The sequence below is a fragment of the Myiozetetes cayanensis genome, unplaced genomic scaffold (genome assembly GCF_022539395.1).
Source record: "Myiozetetes cayanensis isolate MyiCay16 unplaced genomic scaffold, myiCay2020 scf16, whole genome shotgun sequence".
In the NCBI taxonomy this organism is placed as follows: domain Eukaryota; kingdom Metazoa; phylum Chordata; class Aves; order Passeriformes; family Tyrannidae; genus Myiozetetes; species Myiozetetes cayanensis.
This window is the reverse complement of record NW_026087270.1, coordinates 16,780,726-16,799,424: the sequence shown is the minus strand read 5'-3', so window position 1 is coordinate 16,799,424 and position 18,699 is coordinate 16,780,726. Positions and strand designations below refer to the sequence as shown.

Sequence of the window (18,699 nt, the reverse complement as noted above, 5' to 3'; positions counted from 1 at the left end):
GCATTTTGCTTCGAAAAAAATAAAGTGTAACTCTCCAGGGCTGGCCTTTTTGAAGAATGGCTTCAGACAGAAATGGCCTTTGTAAATGATAGGTTTAAAATTACCCTGCCATTATACAACAGCTTGGCCCTTCTCCAGAAAACTGAAGACGTTTGGAACCTTTTCCACTGAAACGATAATTGCCCAATGAAAACAGGATTTGGGGAAACATAAACTGACATCAAGCTACTCCTTTTTGCTATAAATTATATTGACTCTGCACTATTGCAAAATTACTTGTGATGATTTGACCATGGAAGAATGTAGTGAAAGACTACTTATTACCACACTCCCCTGTGCAGGGAAATTGCAGTACATCCACTCAAATCCGAGCTTAGATGAGACTTTCCACTGGCTTCAAACAGCTCTGCCTTTCGTCCTCAGAGCTGCACAGGCCACTATTAAAATATCTTTAAGGTTCCTAACAACCAGGTGTTTCCTTTGTGTGGCAGGATGGAAGTCACTTTTTTTCTTCTTCAACCAAATTTTCAGTATGTGGTTTGTTTACTCCGAGCTGCCTTGAAGGCAGTGATGGACAGGAACAAAAAGCTCCCAGATCTGACTCTGAAAAAGAAATAGATATTTGTGCAAAGTGTCATTTTCCCCATGAAACTCCCTGTTGCAGAATACAGTGGAGTTTACTGGTATACTGGAAATCATTTAGGAAATTTTTAAGATCTAGATCAGCAAATAGATGTGTGTGTGTAAATAGATAAACAGATGTGGAGAGGTTTGGGAGAACATGCTTAATGCTAAGTGGATACTGTCTTGGAGCACTGGAAGTACCCAAGTGAATCTAAAAAAACAACTTTCCCATGGACTGGGAGCGACTCCTTTGTTTGGCTCAGTTTGCCCACCTACTTTATACTACAGGGTGGAAAGGCTTGTATTTTCCTCTGTGTAAGAGAGTAAAAGATGGACGTTACTCAGGGAGCCTGTTGGGCTGGTAAAAGTGAACTGTCAGGGGACTGACAGCGTGTGAATGGAGTTACCTTGGAGATGCAACACAAGACCAACAACCAGACATTGAGGTTTTAATGAATGCCTGCCAAGCCAGGCAGAACGTGTGAAAACAGCGGGGCTGGTCCTTGAAACAAAGGACCGAGGTGCTGGGATGCTGAAGGAACTCAAAGAGGAGGAGGAGGAGGAGGAGGAGTGGTGTAGGGGCCACACCTGAAGTCCCTCTGGGGCTCTGAGCCCAGAGGAGCTGTTTGGAAACATTTATTTCTGTGTGCAGTCACTCAGGGAACCATTGGCAGGCCCGTGAAAAGGGGCAGCCTTTGAGTGTTGGGTTGTGCCTGATGAGGGTATCAATAGCCTGCTGTGAGCATTCACAGAGAACAAAACCAGTTAATTGACAAGAGTGAGGGCTTTTGATTATGCATAAACAGCCCAACTTACAGATAACAGCAAGAGCTGATTTCCAGCCCTCTTCTGAAATGAATTCTCTGTCCAGCCCCTGTCTTACAGTGTAAACTCCCAAATGCATCCTAGACTGACTGCACAGCACCTCTTCTTACACAGTGACCTTGTGGTAGGCTAATATCTGTTTATAAAAAGAAAAATACTTGAAATGTGGGGTTTCTTGTCTTTTTATTTTTATATAATTGCTTCCTATCAGCTCTACCTTGAGGGTGATTTTTTTCCCCCATAGTTACAGAGCTGTCTTCAGGAAAGCTCATGTTCTGTGACTTTGGGCAATGTGTTCTCTGCTCTGATCTGTAGTGTTTGTTAGGGCCTTGGAGCCAAGGTTGTGACTGACTCCTGTCAAGGGAAAAGACTCATATTTGAGGCAGCTGGGGTTTGTTTCTTCCATCAGGTATGGAAAGGGGGGGAGTGGGAGTCCCTGGCTCCCTTCCCCTGTATCAGATCCCACTCTGTGCCAGGTCAGATGACCTTAGAGCTGGAGCTCTTGTCTCGAGTCCCTGTGTTACCATCCAGCCATCCCTTGCTGAGTGCTGAAGCCACACATCGTTTGCTCGTGGGCTTGGGTGGACATGAGGACTCCCATTACAGAAAGGTCTGGCAGGTCAATCTAGCTTGCTGATGAGTGACATCAAAGAGGTGCCATCAACACCAAAGTGATTTCCATGGAAGCTCAGAGAAAGGCTTGAAAAACAGTTTGCCTCATGGGAGGATAATTGCCAGTGTTTGCATTTAACAGCCCGGAATGCCTAAAGTTATTGGTGCTTGCTTGTCTGTGCCTATGGGAGGAAGAGTGTTTGCTGTATCCATGTGTTTTCCTGGGTGGATGAGAGCATTCCTGCCAGCAGGGAGTTCAGCCTCGTGGGAGTAAGGCCGAAGGGTGTCTGCCTGTCTGGCCATCAGCATGCTGGAGCCTTACTCAGACACCGGGACCTGACAGATACACTCTGCTGCACGAACCCAGCACTGTTAATGGTGTTGCCAAATTTAACTTCCAGCCATCTCTCCCAAAGCTGTTTCTCATTAGCTGTCCCAGCTGTGTCACTGCTGCTGACGGGAACTGGCCTCCACAACCTGCTCTGTAAACACACTTTCCAGAGCTCAGCTTGGACAATGGCTGGGGCTCTGCTGCTGCGAGTCCCCCCCCGGGGCTGGATCTGGGTCTGTCCCTAGGAAAGGATTACAAAACAGAAGGCTCATATCATCCCTGTTTGTTTATGGTGGTTTCAGGAAATGTGGGAGCAGCGTTGCAGAGAGGATCTTTCCATTGAAGCCTGGGGATTCTCTTGTAGAGAACCTGTCTGCTCTGCGCTGCAGTAGCACTGATCTTAGTCCAGAAACAATTCGGGTGTTTTTGGCTGCACTTTGGAGGAATTCATTCAGTCTAATGGCATTTCAGAGAGGAAAAACAAAAATATCTAGGAGCCTCAGGTTTGAGAATTTGGCTTTTGCAGGCTGGGTGGAATTCTGAATGGAAAAATAGTGTGGATTTCTGCTATGCAGAGCCAGTTGTCCAGACCTATTGCGCTACCTCGTGTCAGTTAAATACTACATAAAAACTACAGGATGTCTGCCACTAAATGCTCATATTCAGTTGCTTTTCATAGGTTCAGGATTGCCTGTAACCCAAGACAGAAATAAACATGTATGCTGCATTGCTTTGAATTAATTTCCATTAGCAGTGTTAGCTACCTGTATTGCAAGGGCTTTAGATAATTTTAATAATGTGATAAAAAAGCTGTGCTCTCAGAAGGTTGTAAGGCAAAGTGAAGGCTTAGGGTAAGTACAGGAGATGAGCAGGCAGCTGAATGGGTGGTGTAGAGCACAGCTGAAGGAGCCTGTAGGGTTTTGTTTTAAGTGCCTGTTGAGCCCATAATTGTAAAAGGAGGGGAAATCTTGAAGCAGAAGAAATTCAAGATGAATAAATAAACTTGAGTGCTCTTCTGTCTCCTGGCTCCCATCTGTAATTCACCCAAGCCTGTGCTGGAGAGGTGTGGCACACATCTAAGTGGAACTTGCTGACATTCATCAGCTAACCAGGATGTGGCAGGTCCCTGGCTCCAGCATCCCAGGGCACTGGACTCTTCCCAAGGATGTTAACCCTGCTGTGGGCAGGCCAGCAGGGACAGCACTGCCTGCTGTTGCCTGCTGGGCTCTGGTCAGCACAGCTGCCTGGGGAAGACAGGGAGCTCAGGCTGTGAATCTCCCCACCACATCATCATCAAATCCCATTTCTCTTGGCGCTGGCCTGTTGGACGCTTTGCCTTTTTGTTTGGCTGGTGGAAATCCTGAGAGTGAGCGGGACATCAGGCTCTTTATGTTGTTGTTGTCACTCAGGAAAGATTTGCTTACTAGTGATTGCTTATTTACTTATTTTAATTAAATTCAAATGGTGGTTTTAGATGCTGAGGCTGCCTGAGCCTGTGTTTTGGGAAAGCCCATTGATGCAAATAATCTGTGTTTATGAAAAGCTGAAAAGTGTGACAAGTACAGTAAATTTTGCAAGGAGCCTGGCTGGGAGGAGATGCTCTTGTCCCTGCTGCCAGGTTGTCTGCACTGCTGGGGTCAGAGTGGTGAATCACAGCAGTGTGCAGGGAGCAGCAGCGTTCTGTTCTCCATATGGAGATGGCCGGTGTGGGTCCCAGGGGGAGGATGAGGGCAGCACTGCTGTTTGCCAGCTCGTGTTTGCATGAAGTGCTGGGGGAAGGACCTGATGCAAAACCCCTGAGCAGAGCTGTGTCCCCTTGCAGAGATGCCCTGGATGCTGCCAGCGTGCTCTATAATCGGGTCGATGAGGGCGTTCACCGGCTGGTGATGCTGTCAAACAAGCGCATCCAGGAACTGGAGCTGGTGATGGAGTTCGAGAAAGTGGAAGAGTGTTTTAAGGAGGTAAGGCCTGCCTGTCCATTCCAGTGAGTGCCTGCTGCTGCCCTGGGGCACTGTGTCCCACAGCAGGAGCTGGGCATGTTGAGCCCTTGTGTGGAGGTGGACAGCGATGCCTGGAGATGCTCCTCCTCTGGAGGGAAGTAGATTTGCAAAGGAGCCCGTAGCCTACCTGTTGTTTTCACAGGCCAAGGTGGATCCAGGAGTTTTAATGACTTCCCATTTGGAGGTAGACACTGGGGCGCCATGCCCTGTGTGCTCAGGATGAGAAGTGTGATGCAAGAACCTGGTAGAGACTCTCCTAGAAGCATACAGGTTCCTGATACCGAGCAGAAATACAAAAAAGGCACAAAAGCAGGCTCTGCAACCTGTGCCTGCTTTAAGTTGAACTTTTTTTTAACTCAGTTGAGCAACACTGACTATTCCCAGCTTACTTTCCTTGCAGATCACTAATGATGGCAGCAGCTGCTCCCACTTTTAAGCCTGCCTGGGAGCTCTGGGCAGCAGCAGTGTGTCCCTCTGTAGTACTGAGAACCCACCCCCCTCTCCTCTTGCCAGTGGGCTTGTTCTGTGGCTACAAGACTAGGAGTTTGTCCTTGACTGTGTGGTTGAGTTGGGGTATGGATTTAGGCGATGCAGGAAAACAGGATGCATGGGCGTTAGGAAACACTTAGTGGGTGTTAGGAAACACTGAGTCTGTCCCTTCCCCCAGGTGCAGCTATGCCTGGAGCATTGCAGACAAGTTTACCAGCCTGTTTTTAAAACCCACTGATGATGGAGAGGCTGTGTTATCCTGCCTGGCCTCCCGGGACTGCTTTGCTTTTAGGAGGGTCTTTGTTAGTCAGTCCTCTAGCCCTATTTGAGGATATAAGGCTGATAAGTGCAACAGTGGCCACGCTCCCATCAAGGAACCTGCAGTTACTGCTCAGCTTTGTGGAGAGCTGCCTTCAGAAAACCAGTATGTGAGAGCCCCAGAGAGCTGTGAAACACTGCAGATGGGGACAGTCCATCAGTACACCCCCAGTGACACAGTTCATGTGCTGCCAGCCAGAGAAAGGAAGTGATGTAGAAATCTGGCAGCAGGGAGATTTGATCCCAGTTGGAGGTAACAATAATAGGAGTGTCAGGCCAGTCTGCAGGTTCAGAGCTCACATTAGACCATGGCTCACCTGAAACAGAGTCCAGGCAGCTGCTTGCCCTGTTTATGCCTAAGGCTAGTGAGCAACAGCAGAGCTTTGCAATTACTCTGTAACCTGAAGTGGAAAAACTCCTAGCAGGAGGCTCAGACTGAAATGCTTGCATGGGGGGAGCAGTCTACACACACATTCTTTCCAGTAATGAGATGACCAGCGTTATGAGAGCAGTTCCTTGCTCTTTCCACATAAAGGCCCACGTTGGTGAGTAGCACAGGGTGACTAATAACGGGGCTTATCCCTTTTCTCCTAGGTCAGCAGTTGGATTGAGAATGTTGGCAGAAAAGGGCTAAAGGGAACTGTCAACCTGGATGATTCTTTGGAGATGCTGCTTCAAGCACAAAAGCAGTTCAAGGAGTTTGATCTTGTTGCCAGTGTAAGTGTTGTCTGATTGGAAAAATATATTCTCCACATCTGAGTTGGTAGCATGAGTGTCTTGTGTGTGCTCAGCCAAACCCACGATGCTGAGAGGGCTCATCACCAAGGTGTGTGTCATTCCTTCACACTGCTCAGCATCCCTGCTCTCCTCGTGGAGGAAAAGCCACCAGCTCAACAGCTTAGTAGATGGCATTTGCCAGTCTTGGGGAAAATAACTAGTGGGATGGAAGATGGATTTTTTTTGTTACTCCCTTGATGTGGTTGTAACACTGCCTTTGTTGATCCTAATTGACCTGTGGCCTTGCTGTGTAGGCCTTTACAAGCTGCTCTGTGACTGCTGTAGCTCACAAGAGATCAGTGCTCCAGAATTCTACTGTAAACAAAGACACCCCTGCTCATTTGAACCTTAAAACCCCATCCAATTAGCCCGAGTTGTTAATGACCTTGAAGACTGCGTGCTGTCCGTGCCGGGTCTCAGTCCTCACGTGCAATCCCATTTTGGTTTCAGGAATACTGCAAAAGGGGACAGGAAGCGTTAAAGAAGATGGATCGATGGGAAGATTTCTCCTCTGTGGATGTGCATTCTTACAGGGTGAAGCTGCAGACCTACAGAGATCAGCTGGAGGAGTTCTGCACTCAGCTGGATGAAACCAGGCACCGAATCTCTGAAACGGTCAGGCTATATGAATTCTTTGACAAGGTAAGACAAGGCATCTGCTGCACAGAGGAGGGTGTAAAAAGCCTGCTTGGACTCAGTCCAGAGCTGGGTTTTGTATGAAAGGTGTGAAATGGAGCGTTTGCTCCAATAGGGAGCTGGATCTGTAACCTGCAAGAGTTCCCTCATGCTCGTGTGTCAGCAGTGATTTTTTTCAAGTCAGTGTGTGGAAGAAGGGGGAGGGTGTGTGTTTCAGAACATGTCCACATCTGTTAAACACAGAGGTTTGCTGCTGTCTGAGCTGGAGCTTTTAGACCCCTTTCATGGCCCCAGTGGACAGAAGGATCATGGCAGTGTTGACAAGGGCCAAAAGATTGGCTGGTCACGTCCTGTCTTGGCCACCATACCAGGATAGACTGCCTGCATCTGTTCATGCTGTATCCTTGCACACTGGAAAATTCAGGATGAGCTCCCTGCTCTTCAGTCCTGAATACAGCCCAGCTCCTCCCCTGTGGAGCCCTGCTTGAGGAGGTGGAATACCCAGGATGGGGTGCTGGGAAGTGTGGCTGAGGGAACAGGGGGACTGGGTCATCCCAGGCGTCTGGGAGGCAGGATGAGAGAACACGTGTGGTGACTGACTGACCTCACCAGGTTGGTTCAATGCAAACGTTCAGCAGACCTGCAGTTGGGTTTGATGTTCTTTAATTTCTAAAGTTGCAAATGAATAAGCAGAAGGATTTTCTAAGTGCGTTTTAAAATACAGCTTTGGCAAGCGCAGAAGGGCAGGGAGCCTGTGCTTCATTTATTCCACACTTGTACAAACATTGGGTATTGAAGTTCTCAAATTCCAGAAAGAATAGACACTAAAAGTTAAGCTGTACCAGATGGAAGTGCCACTTAGTTGCTGTCTCTGAGCTGCCTTGGCAGCCAGAAGTGCTCAGGGGAGGGGGGAGGAAATTCAGCTAAACATGACAACATGGAGAAGCGTCCTGTGTGAGGCAGGAAAGTGGAGAAGGCAGCCTGGAATGTTGGTGTCAGGGCATGTGAGGATTGAGTTTGTGATGCTCTGCAGGTCTGCTCTGGCTCATCCCTGCAGTTTGCTGTGCAGGTGGGGCACTGTCTTGCTGTGGGAATGTAAAATGTAATTTTTTCCCCCTGAATGGAAAGAAAAATGCTTCCTGTGCCATAGGAGAATGGCAAGAACCTGTACTCTGCTGACAGCTCTTGGGCAGCCAGGGTAGTTGGACATGCCTCAAGAGCAATGTGTTCCTCTGCAGCTTCAAAGCCTTTCAGAAAGCCTGGGCCACTCCTAGGGGCACAAATGCTACACAGACCTCAGAAGTGGCCCATTTCTTTCCTGAGAGCACGACAGCTTCTCTTGGGTGGATGAAAGCTGTGGGATGCAGTCCTTGGCAGCAGCAGCACCACTCTTGGTTGTGCCTTTCATGCTGCACTGCCCCAGTGAAAATGGAATGGTAGTGGCATGGTGTGTTTGCACACTGCTTTGGTGTGGAGGAGGGGCAGCTGGCTCAGGGAGGAAGGAGGATTTTGATCTCACTGGTTTCAGTAGAACTACAAACAATGCTGGTGGTATAAATATACCGTGTGTGTATTGTGAACCGCTGGCCAACCGAAACCAGGAGTGTAGGGGGGTACATCCTGCAGGTGTAGGACCAGGGCAGGGATTGCTGTGCACTATGAAGGTTCTTTCAGTATGATTTTGATCTCCAGAATGCTTCCTGCCTTCCCAAAGCAAAGACAGTGGCGTGGTCTGGGAGGTGGGGGGTAAGCAGACTTTATCTAAACTGATTCCACTCTCTTCTGATGCTGAGCTGCTTTGACCTTCCTGCAGTGATCTTGTCAGTGCCTGCCTAGCTCCCTTCTCTCTTCCCCAGTATCTGAGGGGATATCAACAGCAGGAACCTACAATAAGCAATGTCCTCGATTTTCCTTCTTGTAAGGAGCCTGCCGTGTGCCAAGCCCCAGGATTTGGGGAAGGAGCCCGAGGATGCGTAAGCAATGTACACTGCGGTAACGAGCTGGCAGGCTCAGCTCTCCAAACATCTCAGCACGCACCAGGGGAGTGGAGCTCCCACCCCAGGGATCGTGGCATTCATCCCTCACCCACCTCACTGCCTCCTGGGAGCGGCAGGCTCTGCTGTGCCCGCCCTCCTGCGTGTGGTGGGTGAGTGTTTTGTAGGGCAGTGCCTGTGGGTGCCGGACAGGCCGTGGAGCAGGACAGCACAACCCCATCTGGCCTGTCAAGACGCCGTGCTGTGTTTTTTCACCGCTTGGCAGTCCTGCAGGCCTGTCAGAGCTCCCTGCGAGGAGGCAGGCTGAGCTGGGCCAGACCACATGGAGCTTACACATGGGCTGGCAGGGTTCCCTCCCCAGAGCCACGGCTGGTGCCAAGCTGGATGTTTCCATTTGTCCTGGCTTCCTTTGCGGTGGGAGCCCCTGGTGCCTGGCAGGGGCTGGATGATGGCTGGGCTGAGGCAGGAGGAGCAGTGAAGGAAGATGCCTTCCCAACCTCTGGCTGGGGGCTGGAGGATTGTTTCTCAGTACCACAGACTCGATGTGGGCATCCTCAGGGACCTGCCATCGTCCTGTGGCTTCGAGCCTGGTCTGGCTGCTGTCCCTTGTTTACTCAAGTCCAAGACTGCACTGGGATCTGGCACCACACAGTGCTTTGGGGGAGAACTGGGAAGCTGAGCAGGCAGGGGTGTGTATGATGTACCAAAAGCACTGATGTCTGTTTTGTTCTGGGGTGCCTGCAAGGACAGTCCCCAGTACCCTTCTGTCCTGCTGTCTATCCTGGCTTCACAGTAACACTGCCATAGGTGCACCATCAACACCAGGAGCAGCCACAGCACGTTTCCCTCTCCTTCCTATCTCATTAGTCTTCACATTTTTTTCCTTTCTCAAGCTTTCTTTGGGTGAAATTACTTCTCAGATCACTCTTAATATCCCACAGCTCTTGCCTTTGGCATCAGCAAAGTGCAGATTACCTGGACAGCAGGTTTGAAATGACCCGTGTGAGAGCCCTGTTGGGACTGCAGCACCCTACTTGCACTGTCCAGTGAGCCAGAGCACAGGCTCTGCCAGCCCTGGGATGACAGCCAGCCCTGCTGAAGGTTGGGAGCAAAGGTGCGTGATCCTTGCTGGCAGAAGTCACTCTGGAAGGAAGCACTGACCCAACCAGCAAGGGCAGCGTCCCATCACACCGGCTCAGCACCTGCACACCCTGTGGTGATGTGGTGCCCAGAGCTGAACTGCCTCTATCATTACAGGAGGGCCTGGGGCAGCTCCAGGGGCTTTTTCCTGCTTGTCAGGATGTTGTGCAAGATGGTGCTTCGTTGGTGCTCAGGGAACGTGTGGTCATTGCCCTGCCATGGCCTGGGAGCCTCTTGCAGCTTGAGCCCTTGGTGGGTGGTTGCTTTCTGAGTGAAGCTGTTCAGAGTCCCACTGCTCAGGATTGGTGGAGTGAGGCTGGTTCAGAAGTGGTAGGGTGGCCCATGGTGGGATTTCTTTGGGCTCTGTTCCCCAAGCCATTCCTTCAGTGGTGTTCTCTGTCTGCCACCCTTGGATCTCTTCCCCCAAAGGACCCCTGACCATCAGCCTATGCTGATTATTGTTCCTCAATCACCTTTGGCTTTTCTCTGCTGCACACAAGGAGCTCCTGCTTCTGAGCTCTGCTTGGAGTGGGCAGAATATTGCCCGACCTCTCTCCCTTCTGTGTTTTCATCTCTCTGGGAGTGGGTTACCTGTGCTCACGTGTGGTTCTGCTCCCTACAGCGGGTTCTCCTCTGCTCTCCTCCTCCTCTGGCTCTCCTCCTCAGCCACTTTGTTCTTTGTGGCTTAGAAAACAAAGCCCTTGGCAAGTGAAGGAGGTGCCTGCCCTTCCTGGGGGAGGGCCAGCTGGCCTGCATTTGATTATGGCAGTGCCTCCTCATCCCTCCCCATTGTCCTTGCTGCTGTAGGAATGCCAGCCTTTTTTTGCTCCATCCCGTGAACAAGTGTTGCTGCTCTGGGGCCCGGAGAGGGGCTGGGGCCCTTCCTCCCGTCCCTCTGGCCCCGCTGCAGGAGAGCCTCTCTGCACATCTCCATGCACCTTCCCTCCGAGCTGCAGCCACCCCGTCCTGGCTCCAGCAGCAGACGGACACAGCGAGCCCTCTTGTAAGTACCAAGTGTCTGGTGGCCCGGCTGACGTGTGAGCTGGATGGGGATTGTTTGGAGACAGTGTAGAGAAGGCTTTTCACTCGGTTGCCTGTGCGTGTCTCTGTGCATCCAGCATGAATCACATTGCTTTGTGTGCAGCTTCTGTGCGCTCAGACCGAGCCCTGTGAGCTGGGGGGGCATCTTTGCACGGTCCCTCCAAAAGCCAGGGATGTGCTGTCTGTAGTGCAGCAGTGCCTGTCCCTCCTTCCCTTCGTTAGAGGTTACTGCAGATCGTTCTGATGATCATTTCCCTGCAGCTGGAAGTTGCTGTGGGGGCTGCAGGCGAGCGGGATGCTCGGGCAGGGCAGGTGGTACCGCTCAGCCTGCCCGGATCTCTGTCAGACGTTGTGGACAGCACAGGAGGGGCTGCTCTCCCGAACTGCTCCGAGGTTTGCTGGGTTGCTGCCCCTCGAGTGAGTGGGACCTGCTGGCACAGCGTTCCCAGCTGCCAGAGCTGGATCTGATCTTGGCTGTGAGAGCAGAAATCCAGAGCATGATGAATAAGCTGCCTTCCCCAGATTGCTCTCACCTCTCACTTCTCCCCAGAAGTTTCGGAACAGAGATCTGCTGGAACTTTGTTTTCTGCTGTTTCGTTTCTGATGATGTACCAGATACAGTGTCACGGGTGATAATTTTGAGGATAAAACCAAATCAGGTCCTCTCCAGATGATAAAGCATTTATGTTTCTTTTTGCTTTGCTTTTGGGAAGAAAAGGAGGGTTGTGAATGCTGGTCTTTGGGAAGCCAGAAAAGATCCCAGTGGCTGCAAACTAAAAAGTGTGATTTTTCTATAGCAGGTTATTTGGCACAGTTTGAGAGGTACTTTTACTGAAAGGGTATGCTAGGATTGCCTGCTCTGGGGATGTGCTTGGAGAAATGCAGAGTAGAACTTAGCACTGAATGGAAAGAGAGGCATTTGACATGTCTTTACTGTAGCATACTTGTTGTAAACAGAGACACAGGTCTGTGTGCCACGATGCTGGTCCCTCACCAGCAGTCCTGCAGGAGTTCAGAACGTGGCTTTGCCCCCAGCACCTCAGAGCAATTGAGGCTTTGCTGTGGTTTGTGATGAAGTCTCTGGGAGAGGCTTACACTTGCTGTTCTCTCTCTGCCTCTGTGCAGAGATGGGCTTTGCTTTTCTGGGGAGGGGCTGCACAACATTCCCAAATACCAGTTTTCATCTGGTTACTGGTACAAGTTCTAAGGATGATGAAGGGAGATCCGAGAGGTGCAAGAGAGGAATATTTACAGTGCCTTCCTGATGCTGTAAAACTGTTTCAGGGGAAGCCACTGTTGTTTGGCTTCAGCGTTGTCTGACAGCAGCTGTCTCATCTCCTTCTGTCTTCTCTCTCTCCTTCCTCAGTTATGCCTGTAAAGTCGTGCCCCTAGACAGACATCTAGTCTGATTTGCTCTCCTGTTTCAGAGGTGTCCTTTTTCATGCACAGCCTGAAGCAGTTGGGGGAACGAGCCCTGGGGGTGGAAAATCGATCCTCTGGCAGAGTTCATGCAAGGTTAATGTGTGAAATCTCTCCCTTCTCCTTCCTGCCAGGTTTTTGCTGGAGAAATCTTCCTGCAAGGTTAATAAGCTTCTCGTGTTTACTTTCCTATCAGAGTATATTCATGTGTTAGAAAGTTTCTGCTCTGCCTCAAGCCCTCTTGCACAAACAAAAAGTCCTGAACACTTAGATCTGGTCTGCTACAGCTCCCCTGTATTTTTCTGTCTTGCAAAATTCGTGATTTGGAAACTGTTGTGTCATGTGAATTCTCTAGTAATTCACTGCTAGCTCCACTGGTGCCCAGGCTGTTTTCTCCTGTGTTTCACCAATAACTGTATTGCCAAAGGGGCAGCACAGCAGTAGCTCCAGCAAGCTCCGTGGCAGGAGGTAAAAGCTAAATAGTAGTTGGCACCAGCCCTCAGTGCTACTTTCTGCTTGCACAACACAGGTGTGAGTCTCTTTTGTCTCTCAGCAGTTGCAGGGCAGCAGCAGTGAATTAATTAGGTTTTATTCACGTGATAAATCCAAGCACAGTTTGCAGTTGAAATAGAGAAGTTCTTGGGTTGAGATGCTTTTGAGCACCTGTCCCAGCACCTCAGGCTCTCTTCAGTGCCCTGTGAGGTCTCTGTGGTCTGTTTGTGGCACGTGCATGGGGACAAAGCCTTGCTCTGTCTGTCTGGGGTCCTTCTCCCTCCTACAGTGCTGGCTGAATCCTCCCCTTTGGTGGAGGACACAGCAGTCTGAGGGAGCCAGCCAGTGTGTAGCACCCTTTGGGGTGTAGGGTGCTTGCTCCTCATGTGCCTTCCCCAATCCCAGGATTGCTTGACATGCTGAAACCACCTTGAGTCTTGATTGCCAGAGCACCTCTGTGTAAAAATCCCTCAGTGTCTTTGGCTGCCAGGAGCATAAGTTGACAGTTTTCTCAAAGTCTGGCACTCCTGTCAGGTGGGTTCAAATCTCCTGCAGGATCACAGCACTGGGAACCAGTCAGTCATGGCAGGGAAACGGCGTTTCCTCCCAGCAGGTTTAGGAATTTCCCTGCTCGAGTTGCAGCTGAGCTGTGAGGGGAACGTGTAGTGCTTGAGGTGTGAGATCTGATGCCAGCAGAGATCTTCCCTCAGCTGGGCCCAGCCTTGTGCATGTGTGCAGAATGTTGGGTTTGGTGCTTTTTCTCCCCTCTGATCGTGGCATAGAAGTGGCACAGGGTGACAGATTTTCAGAGTGTTTGTGTGCTGGCATCCGTCTGGAGCTGGGATCCTCCTGAGGCTGGAATTCCCTTTAGTCACGGGAGTTAAATAGATCTGTTCAGGCAATCTGGACATGAAGCTCCCCTCAGTGTACAGATGGGACTGAAGCTCACAATGGCTCCATCTGCATATCAAAGCCCTGGACATATGGACAGGGTTGTCCCAGGCCCCGCTGCCTCTGGCCTGGCTCTTCTGGCTGCTCTGCGGGGCTTTGCACCCTCAGAGTCCATCTCAGTGTGCTCTTAAACTGGGGAGCAGTTTGCAGTGTTGTCAGCCCCCTGGAGAAGGGGGACCCAGCAGATGTGCTGGGTGTCTGGGTTCAGATTCAGCTCCACATCCCCCAAGGCACAGGCACCTACAGTGCAGTGCAGAGAGATCCCAGCACATCATGGAGCCCTTAAAGCAGAGTTTGGCTCAGCTTGTCACAAGGGAAAGGACTTGAATCTACAGGGAAAGCATCCACACTTCCCTGTCCAGGCCCAAGGGCATTCTGGAGGTTTTGCAATCCCCAGCTGAGCACAGAGAACCTCATTAAAAGGGAGCCAGTGCGGGGCAGAGGGGAGACAACCCACCACAGTGCAGTCTGTCCTGGCTGGCCTGGGTGCTATTACAGAGGGGTGTTTGTGTGGGGTGATGATGCGACTGTCGGGACAGATGTAAAGCAAAGCATGCAAAAAACCTCTGGAGGTGACATTAGTCTCTGAACGGGGTAATTTGTTGCTGTTGTGCAAGTTGGCAGCTTGGGTGACTCACACATCTCACTCATCTGGCTGGTAACATGAGGTCCTTGGCTCTCTCCAAAGGAGGGGAGTTATCCCCTTCACTAAAAGAAGCCTGAAAATGTGCAGTCCTTTTCCTCCCCTAGGCACTGGTTGTACATCCACAAACACACACGCTCACTCCTTCAGACCTTCTGTTTGCTGAGCTCAACACATGCAGCTTCTTTCAAGTCAACCTCTGGTTGGTTTCGTGACTCTGCAGTGACTGGTGGAGTCAGATGAAGGACCAGGCACCAGATTCCAGTTGTCAGGGGCAGCTGAAGAGGAGGACAGCAATCTGCCAAAGCAGATTTCAGCATGCAGTTGGGTTTGCTGATGAAACATCAGAAAGGAGAGGGGATAATACATAGGCAGTGAGACAGCATCTGCCCTTATTCTGCAAGAAAGGATTGTGAGCAGAATTTCCTTGTCAGAAAAGCTTTGCTATGGGTGCACAAAGCTGCTGAAAATTGAGCAGTGCCTCAGAAGTGATAAGGCTGGTTTGAAGCAAAGGCAAACACTAAAGTTTCTGATTTTGCTGGGAGCAAACTTGTCTCCTGGTCTTCTGGACTTGGAAGCTTTTAAATGCTGAGAAAACCCCTATGGTGAGACAGAAAAACAGGGAGAGAAAAATCAGTCCGGAATCTCCCCAAGGAGCAGAAAGGAAACACCGAGGGAGGGCTGCATGTTGTTGGCTGCTGGGAGATCTTCTGCAGCCTCATAGCTAGGGAAGCTGTGAGGAGGACAAATCTGGCACTTGCTGCCCAGCCACCCAGGGAGTTATTTTGTACATGCACACAGTTATAGTTACACATGTGTGTGTCATATGTGTGTATGTGTGTGGCTGTACGCAGAGACGTAGCGAAGCTGGCAGCGGCTGCCCGGTGGAAGCTCGGAGTTGCTCTGAAGCAGGGGTTGCTGTCACTGCTTGTGACTCACCAGGTGAGTCCCCCTGTCCCTAATGAGCAGCCCCAGGTGTCGCCTGGCAGTGGCAGCAGTTTGGGAAGGGCAGGCACGCGTCCCTCACGCCGGGTCCTGCGCGCCGGCTCCAGCACAACGAGCCGCGTTTGCCCTTCAGGTCCTCGTGCTGTCGTCAACAGAGCAGAAATCGTGTGCAATCCTCTTTTATCCAATTATCTTCTCCTGTAATTAGGCTCTCCTGGACTTGTCATGCCTGACTGCCCAGAGGGCAAACGAAGGGATCTTTGAGCTCTGGTCGTGTTCATCCTGAGCGCTGCTGCAAATGGATGTCCAAGCAAGTTGCTTTAATGAGCAGCCTTTGATGGTGCTTGGGCTGTGGCGTGCCCAGACTAACCCTGACAGGTGCTGCTTCCCTGACCCCTTGTTCTTCTCTCCTGCCCAGCTGTGGTTACTGCTTGATCTCCTTTCTTATGCTTAAATCCAAGGAGTTTGTAGTTTGTGCTTCATCCTTTGCCCTCCCGTGGTGTTTGTGCAACAGCTGGCTCTTGGTAACTGGCAGAAATGCAAATACAGGATTTAGAGTTTGTTTCCCTTAGCAGCTAATTTTAGGCAAATTGATGATTTCAGTAGTATGTCCCCCCTTGGAGAGAGGAGGGGAGGCCCTGTGAGCTACACAGCAACTCAGAAGTGATTTAGCTTTTCAGTTCAAGAGTGTCAGTCCTTTTGTCTTTAAAGCTGAGCTTTTAGCAGCTACATCCCTACAGTCACACCCCTACCAGCTACATCAGGACACAGTCCTGATTAGTTTGGTTTCTGCTGCTAATGAATCCCAGGCAGGGCTTCAGATGCAGTTTGGAAAAGTCGAGTGCTGCAGGGTGGGGAAGAGAGCAACAGCGAATCTCTGCACAGAGAGGCGATTACTTCTAACTTGGTGGCTTTGCTGAAATGCCTGTGCTCTGCAATTACATGGTTTCTCGTGTCTCCAGTGTTTCTGCCTGCTCCTGGGGCCACAGACCTTGCTAGAAGTGAGCAGGGGCTTTGGCTCTGGAGATGTGGAAAAAGCATCACAATGTCTGGGAGGGATGACTGTTTCCTCCACAGCTCCTGTGTGTCGGGTAGCAGCTTGCTTTGCATTTTGCTTGAATTTGGGGTCGGTTGGGATGTTTTCCCTCCCTGTGTTTTGCACTGTGAGAGAAAGGGGATCTGGCCTGTGCCCAGTCGGGGTGTTCTCTGCACATCTCAGTAGTTCTCATGTGAAGCTCAGCCCCTGCCCCCTCTGCCTTGCCTCTGGTTACCAGGGCTCCCCAATCTGGTATTTTGCTTTGCAGTATTTGCTTCTGAATAGCTGAGATGATACACTGAAGCAGTGGCCCTGCCTCAAGTCTGGCTTGTAGGGCTTGTACAGCACAGATCTGGGCACAACCAGGGTATGGACCCCCTCTGGACAGATAGGGAGGTAGGATGAGGTCTGGTTTTAGCCTACTTCTACCTGCTCAGACACCCAGATTCCTATGTGACAAGAAAAAATACAGTTATAGTCATCGTGTCTCCACAGGAGGAGATGGAAAAGGTTTGGACAAAGCCAGACCCCCCTGAAATTGCCCCTTCTGGCATGTCTGAAATGCACAGTGTCTGTCCCCTGTTTTGGCTACCCAGAAGGGGTCTTACAGATCACTGAACCATGAGTATGAAAGGAATCTGGTGGGTTTGTAATAAGTTTGAGTTGGGAAGATGTAATATCTGAGTGGTGGCTCAGGTGGGGATCCAGGACCCCTGGAAGGCTTTCTGTGCACTGCTGGCAACGTGCCCTGAGCCAGGGCCGAGCAGCTTCTCTTGGACAGTACTTTGCAGATGGCACTTCAGTGATGCCAAATCCAACAGACTCCAGGAGCTTCTGTCCTTGGTGTGCTGCAGGCCTTGTCCGTGGTGAAATGATCAGGGACCAGCACAGGGTGATGGGCTTGAGGGTTGCTTGAGGGTTACGTCCCCAAGAGCCCCTGCCTCTCCTGGGCAGCCTGGCAGGACCAACCTGTTGCAGGATAGGTCAGCCCTGCGTGTGCAGGAAGCACATCTGTCTTTAATCCTTTAATTGAGAGTTTCGGTAACGACTTTTCTGTAAGGAACAAAAGCCAAGGTACAGGCTCCTTCCTGCCTGGTTCCAGACATGGTTGGGAGGATTTCAGCCTCACTGTGCATGGCTGCCTCCTCTTACACTGAGCAGCCCTTGCAGCTTTGCAGAGAAGCTGTAGGGCTGCCTTGTTCCCCAAAAGTCCCATGTTTTTTGGTATCCTGGCTTGACTGGGTGCTGTTTATAACCTTCCTGGGGGAACACCGGTGACAGCAATACACCCTGCCTGAGGATGGGGGCACGCTTGGTCTCCAGAGAGAGCTGCCATTTCTGTGCTAAAAAGAGCAGTGAAGTGGGTGATGTGACTGGAGAAAGCCTTGGTGGTCCCTCAGCATGTTAGCAGGCAAGCTGCAGGGTGTGGAGGCTGCTCCATGGGACTGGGAACAAAGCTGAGCTGTTCGCTGGCTGTGACAGGCCCTGGGGATGGAGGGAATGCCATCGGGAGTGGGAGTCGTTTCTGCACAGCCCTGGGGTCCTCGCCAAGAACAGAGACTGTGTGAACATGAGAGGTGGCAGAGCTGCCTCCCTGCATGGTTTGCAGCCTGATCCCTCCTCCAGTGGTCCCATGCACATCTGTGGAGTTTCCTAGAAATAAAAGAAGCCATGTTCTCTCTCTCTCTCTCTCTCTGTCTCTCTCTCTCTCTGTTCCATCTGTGCATGGAAATGAGTATCCCAGCCTTGGATAAGGCCTTCACAGGGTGGCTGCCCTCCTGCCCAGCTGCTCTGAAGTCCAGGCTGGTGTTTTGGCTGTCTCTGTCCTGCACAGTGCTCTGAGCACACTCTCTCAGAGCCCAGAGTGCCTTTTGAGCTCAGCTTTTCCATCGCTGAGCGAAGGCAGCCAGTGAGCATCACCCATCACCCACAGCCAGAGAGGTGAGGTGTGCCTGTTCTTAGCCCACATGGATGGCCAGCCCTTGCCCCTGGAAGGGGCTGGTGTTGGTTTGTGTGCAGCTGGAGGGGGCAGCTCAAAGAACCACAGCAGAATCATCCATCTGTCACTGCCGGGCTCTGCTGCGCTTGGTGTGTCACCTTCCTGGATGTGCTTCCATCTCCAGGGAATTGAAGACCCTCTGCATCATGGGGAAATGCAACTTCTCACCAGAATCTGGCACGTCCTCTGCCTCTGCACACCCCTTCTGGCCCCCAGCAGTGGGCAGGTCTAGGGCATAAGGCCTGGATCGAGAGAGAGGCGGGTGAGGGCTCTGTTGCTGCGTAGGGCAGGGCGATGGATGGAGAGGGAGTTGCTGCTCTTTCCACTGTCTCTGTGCTGTGGCTGTGTGGGGCTGAGAAGCCTCTGCCCTGAGCAGCTGCTGGTGTTTCTGAAGGAGCTCAGTGTGAGTAATGGGTCTGGCTGCACG

At 51.1% G+C, this 18,699-nt stretch overlaps 1 protein-coding gene across 4 annotated transcripts in view; it reads left to right on the top strand.

Annotated features, from left to right (window-relative positions):
• The window catches only part of PLEKHG4 (pleckstrin homology and RhoGEF domain containing G4), a 78,041-nt gene that overhangs the window by 46,877 nt on the left and 12,465 nt on the right, over nucleotides 1–18,699 (top strand). For all 4 annotated transcript variants that reach the window (XM_050311479.1, XM_050311483.1, XM_050311482.1 and 1 more), the window contains exons 11-13: nucleotides 4,215–4,353; nucleotides 5,794–5,916; nucleotides 6,427–6,618. In XM_050311479.1, coding sequence (XP_050167436.1) covers nucleotides 4,215–4,353; nucleotides 5,794–5,916; nucleotides 6,427–6,618 — 454 coding nt within the window. The remainder of the gene's footprint in view (nucleotides 1–4,214; nucleotides 4,354–5,793; nucleotides 5,917–6,426; nucleotides 6,619–18,699) is intronic.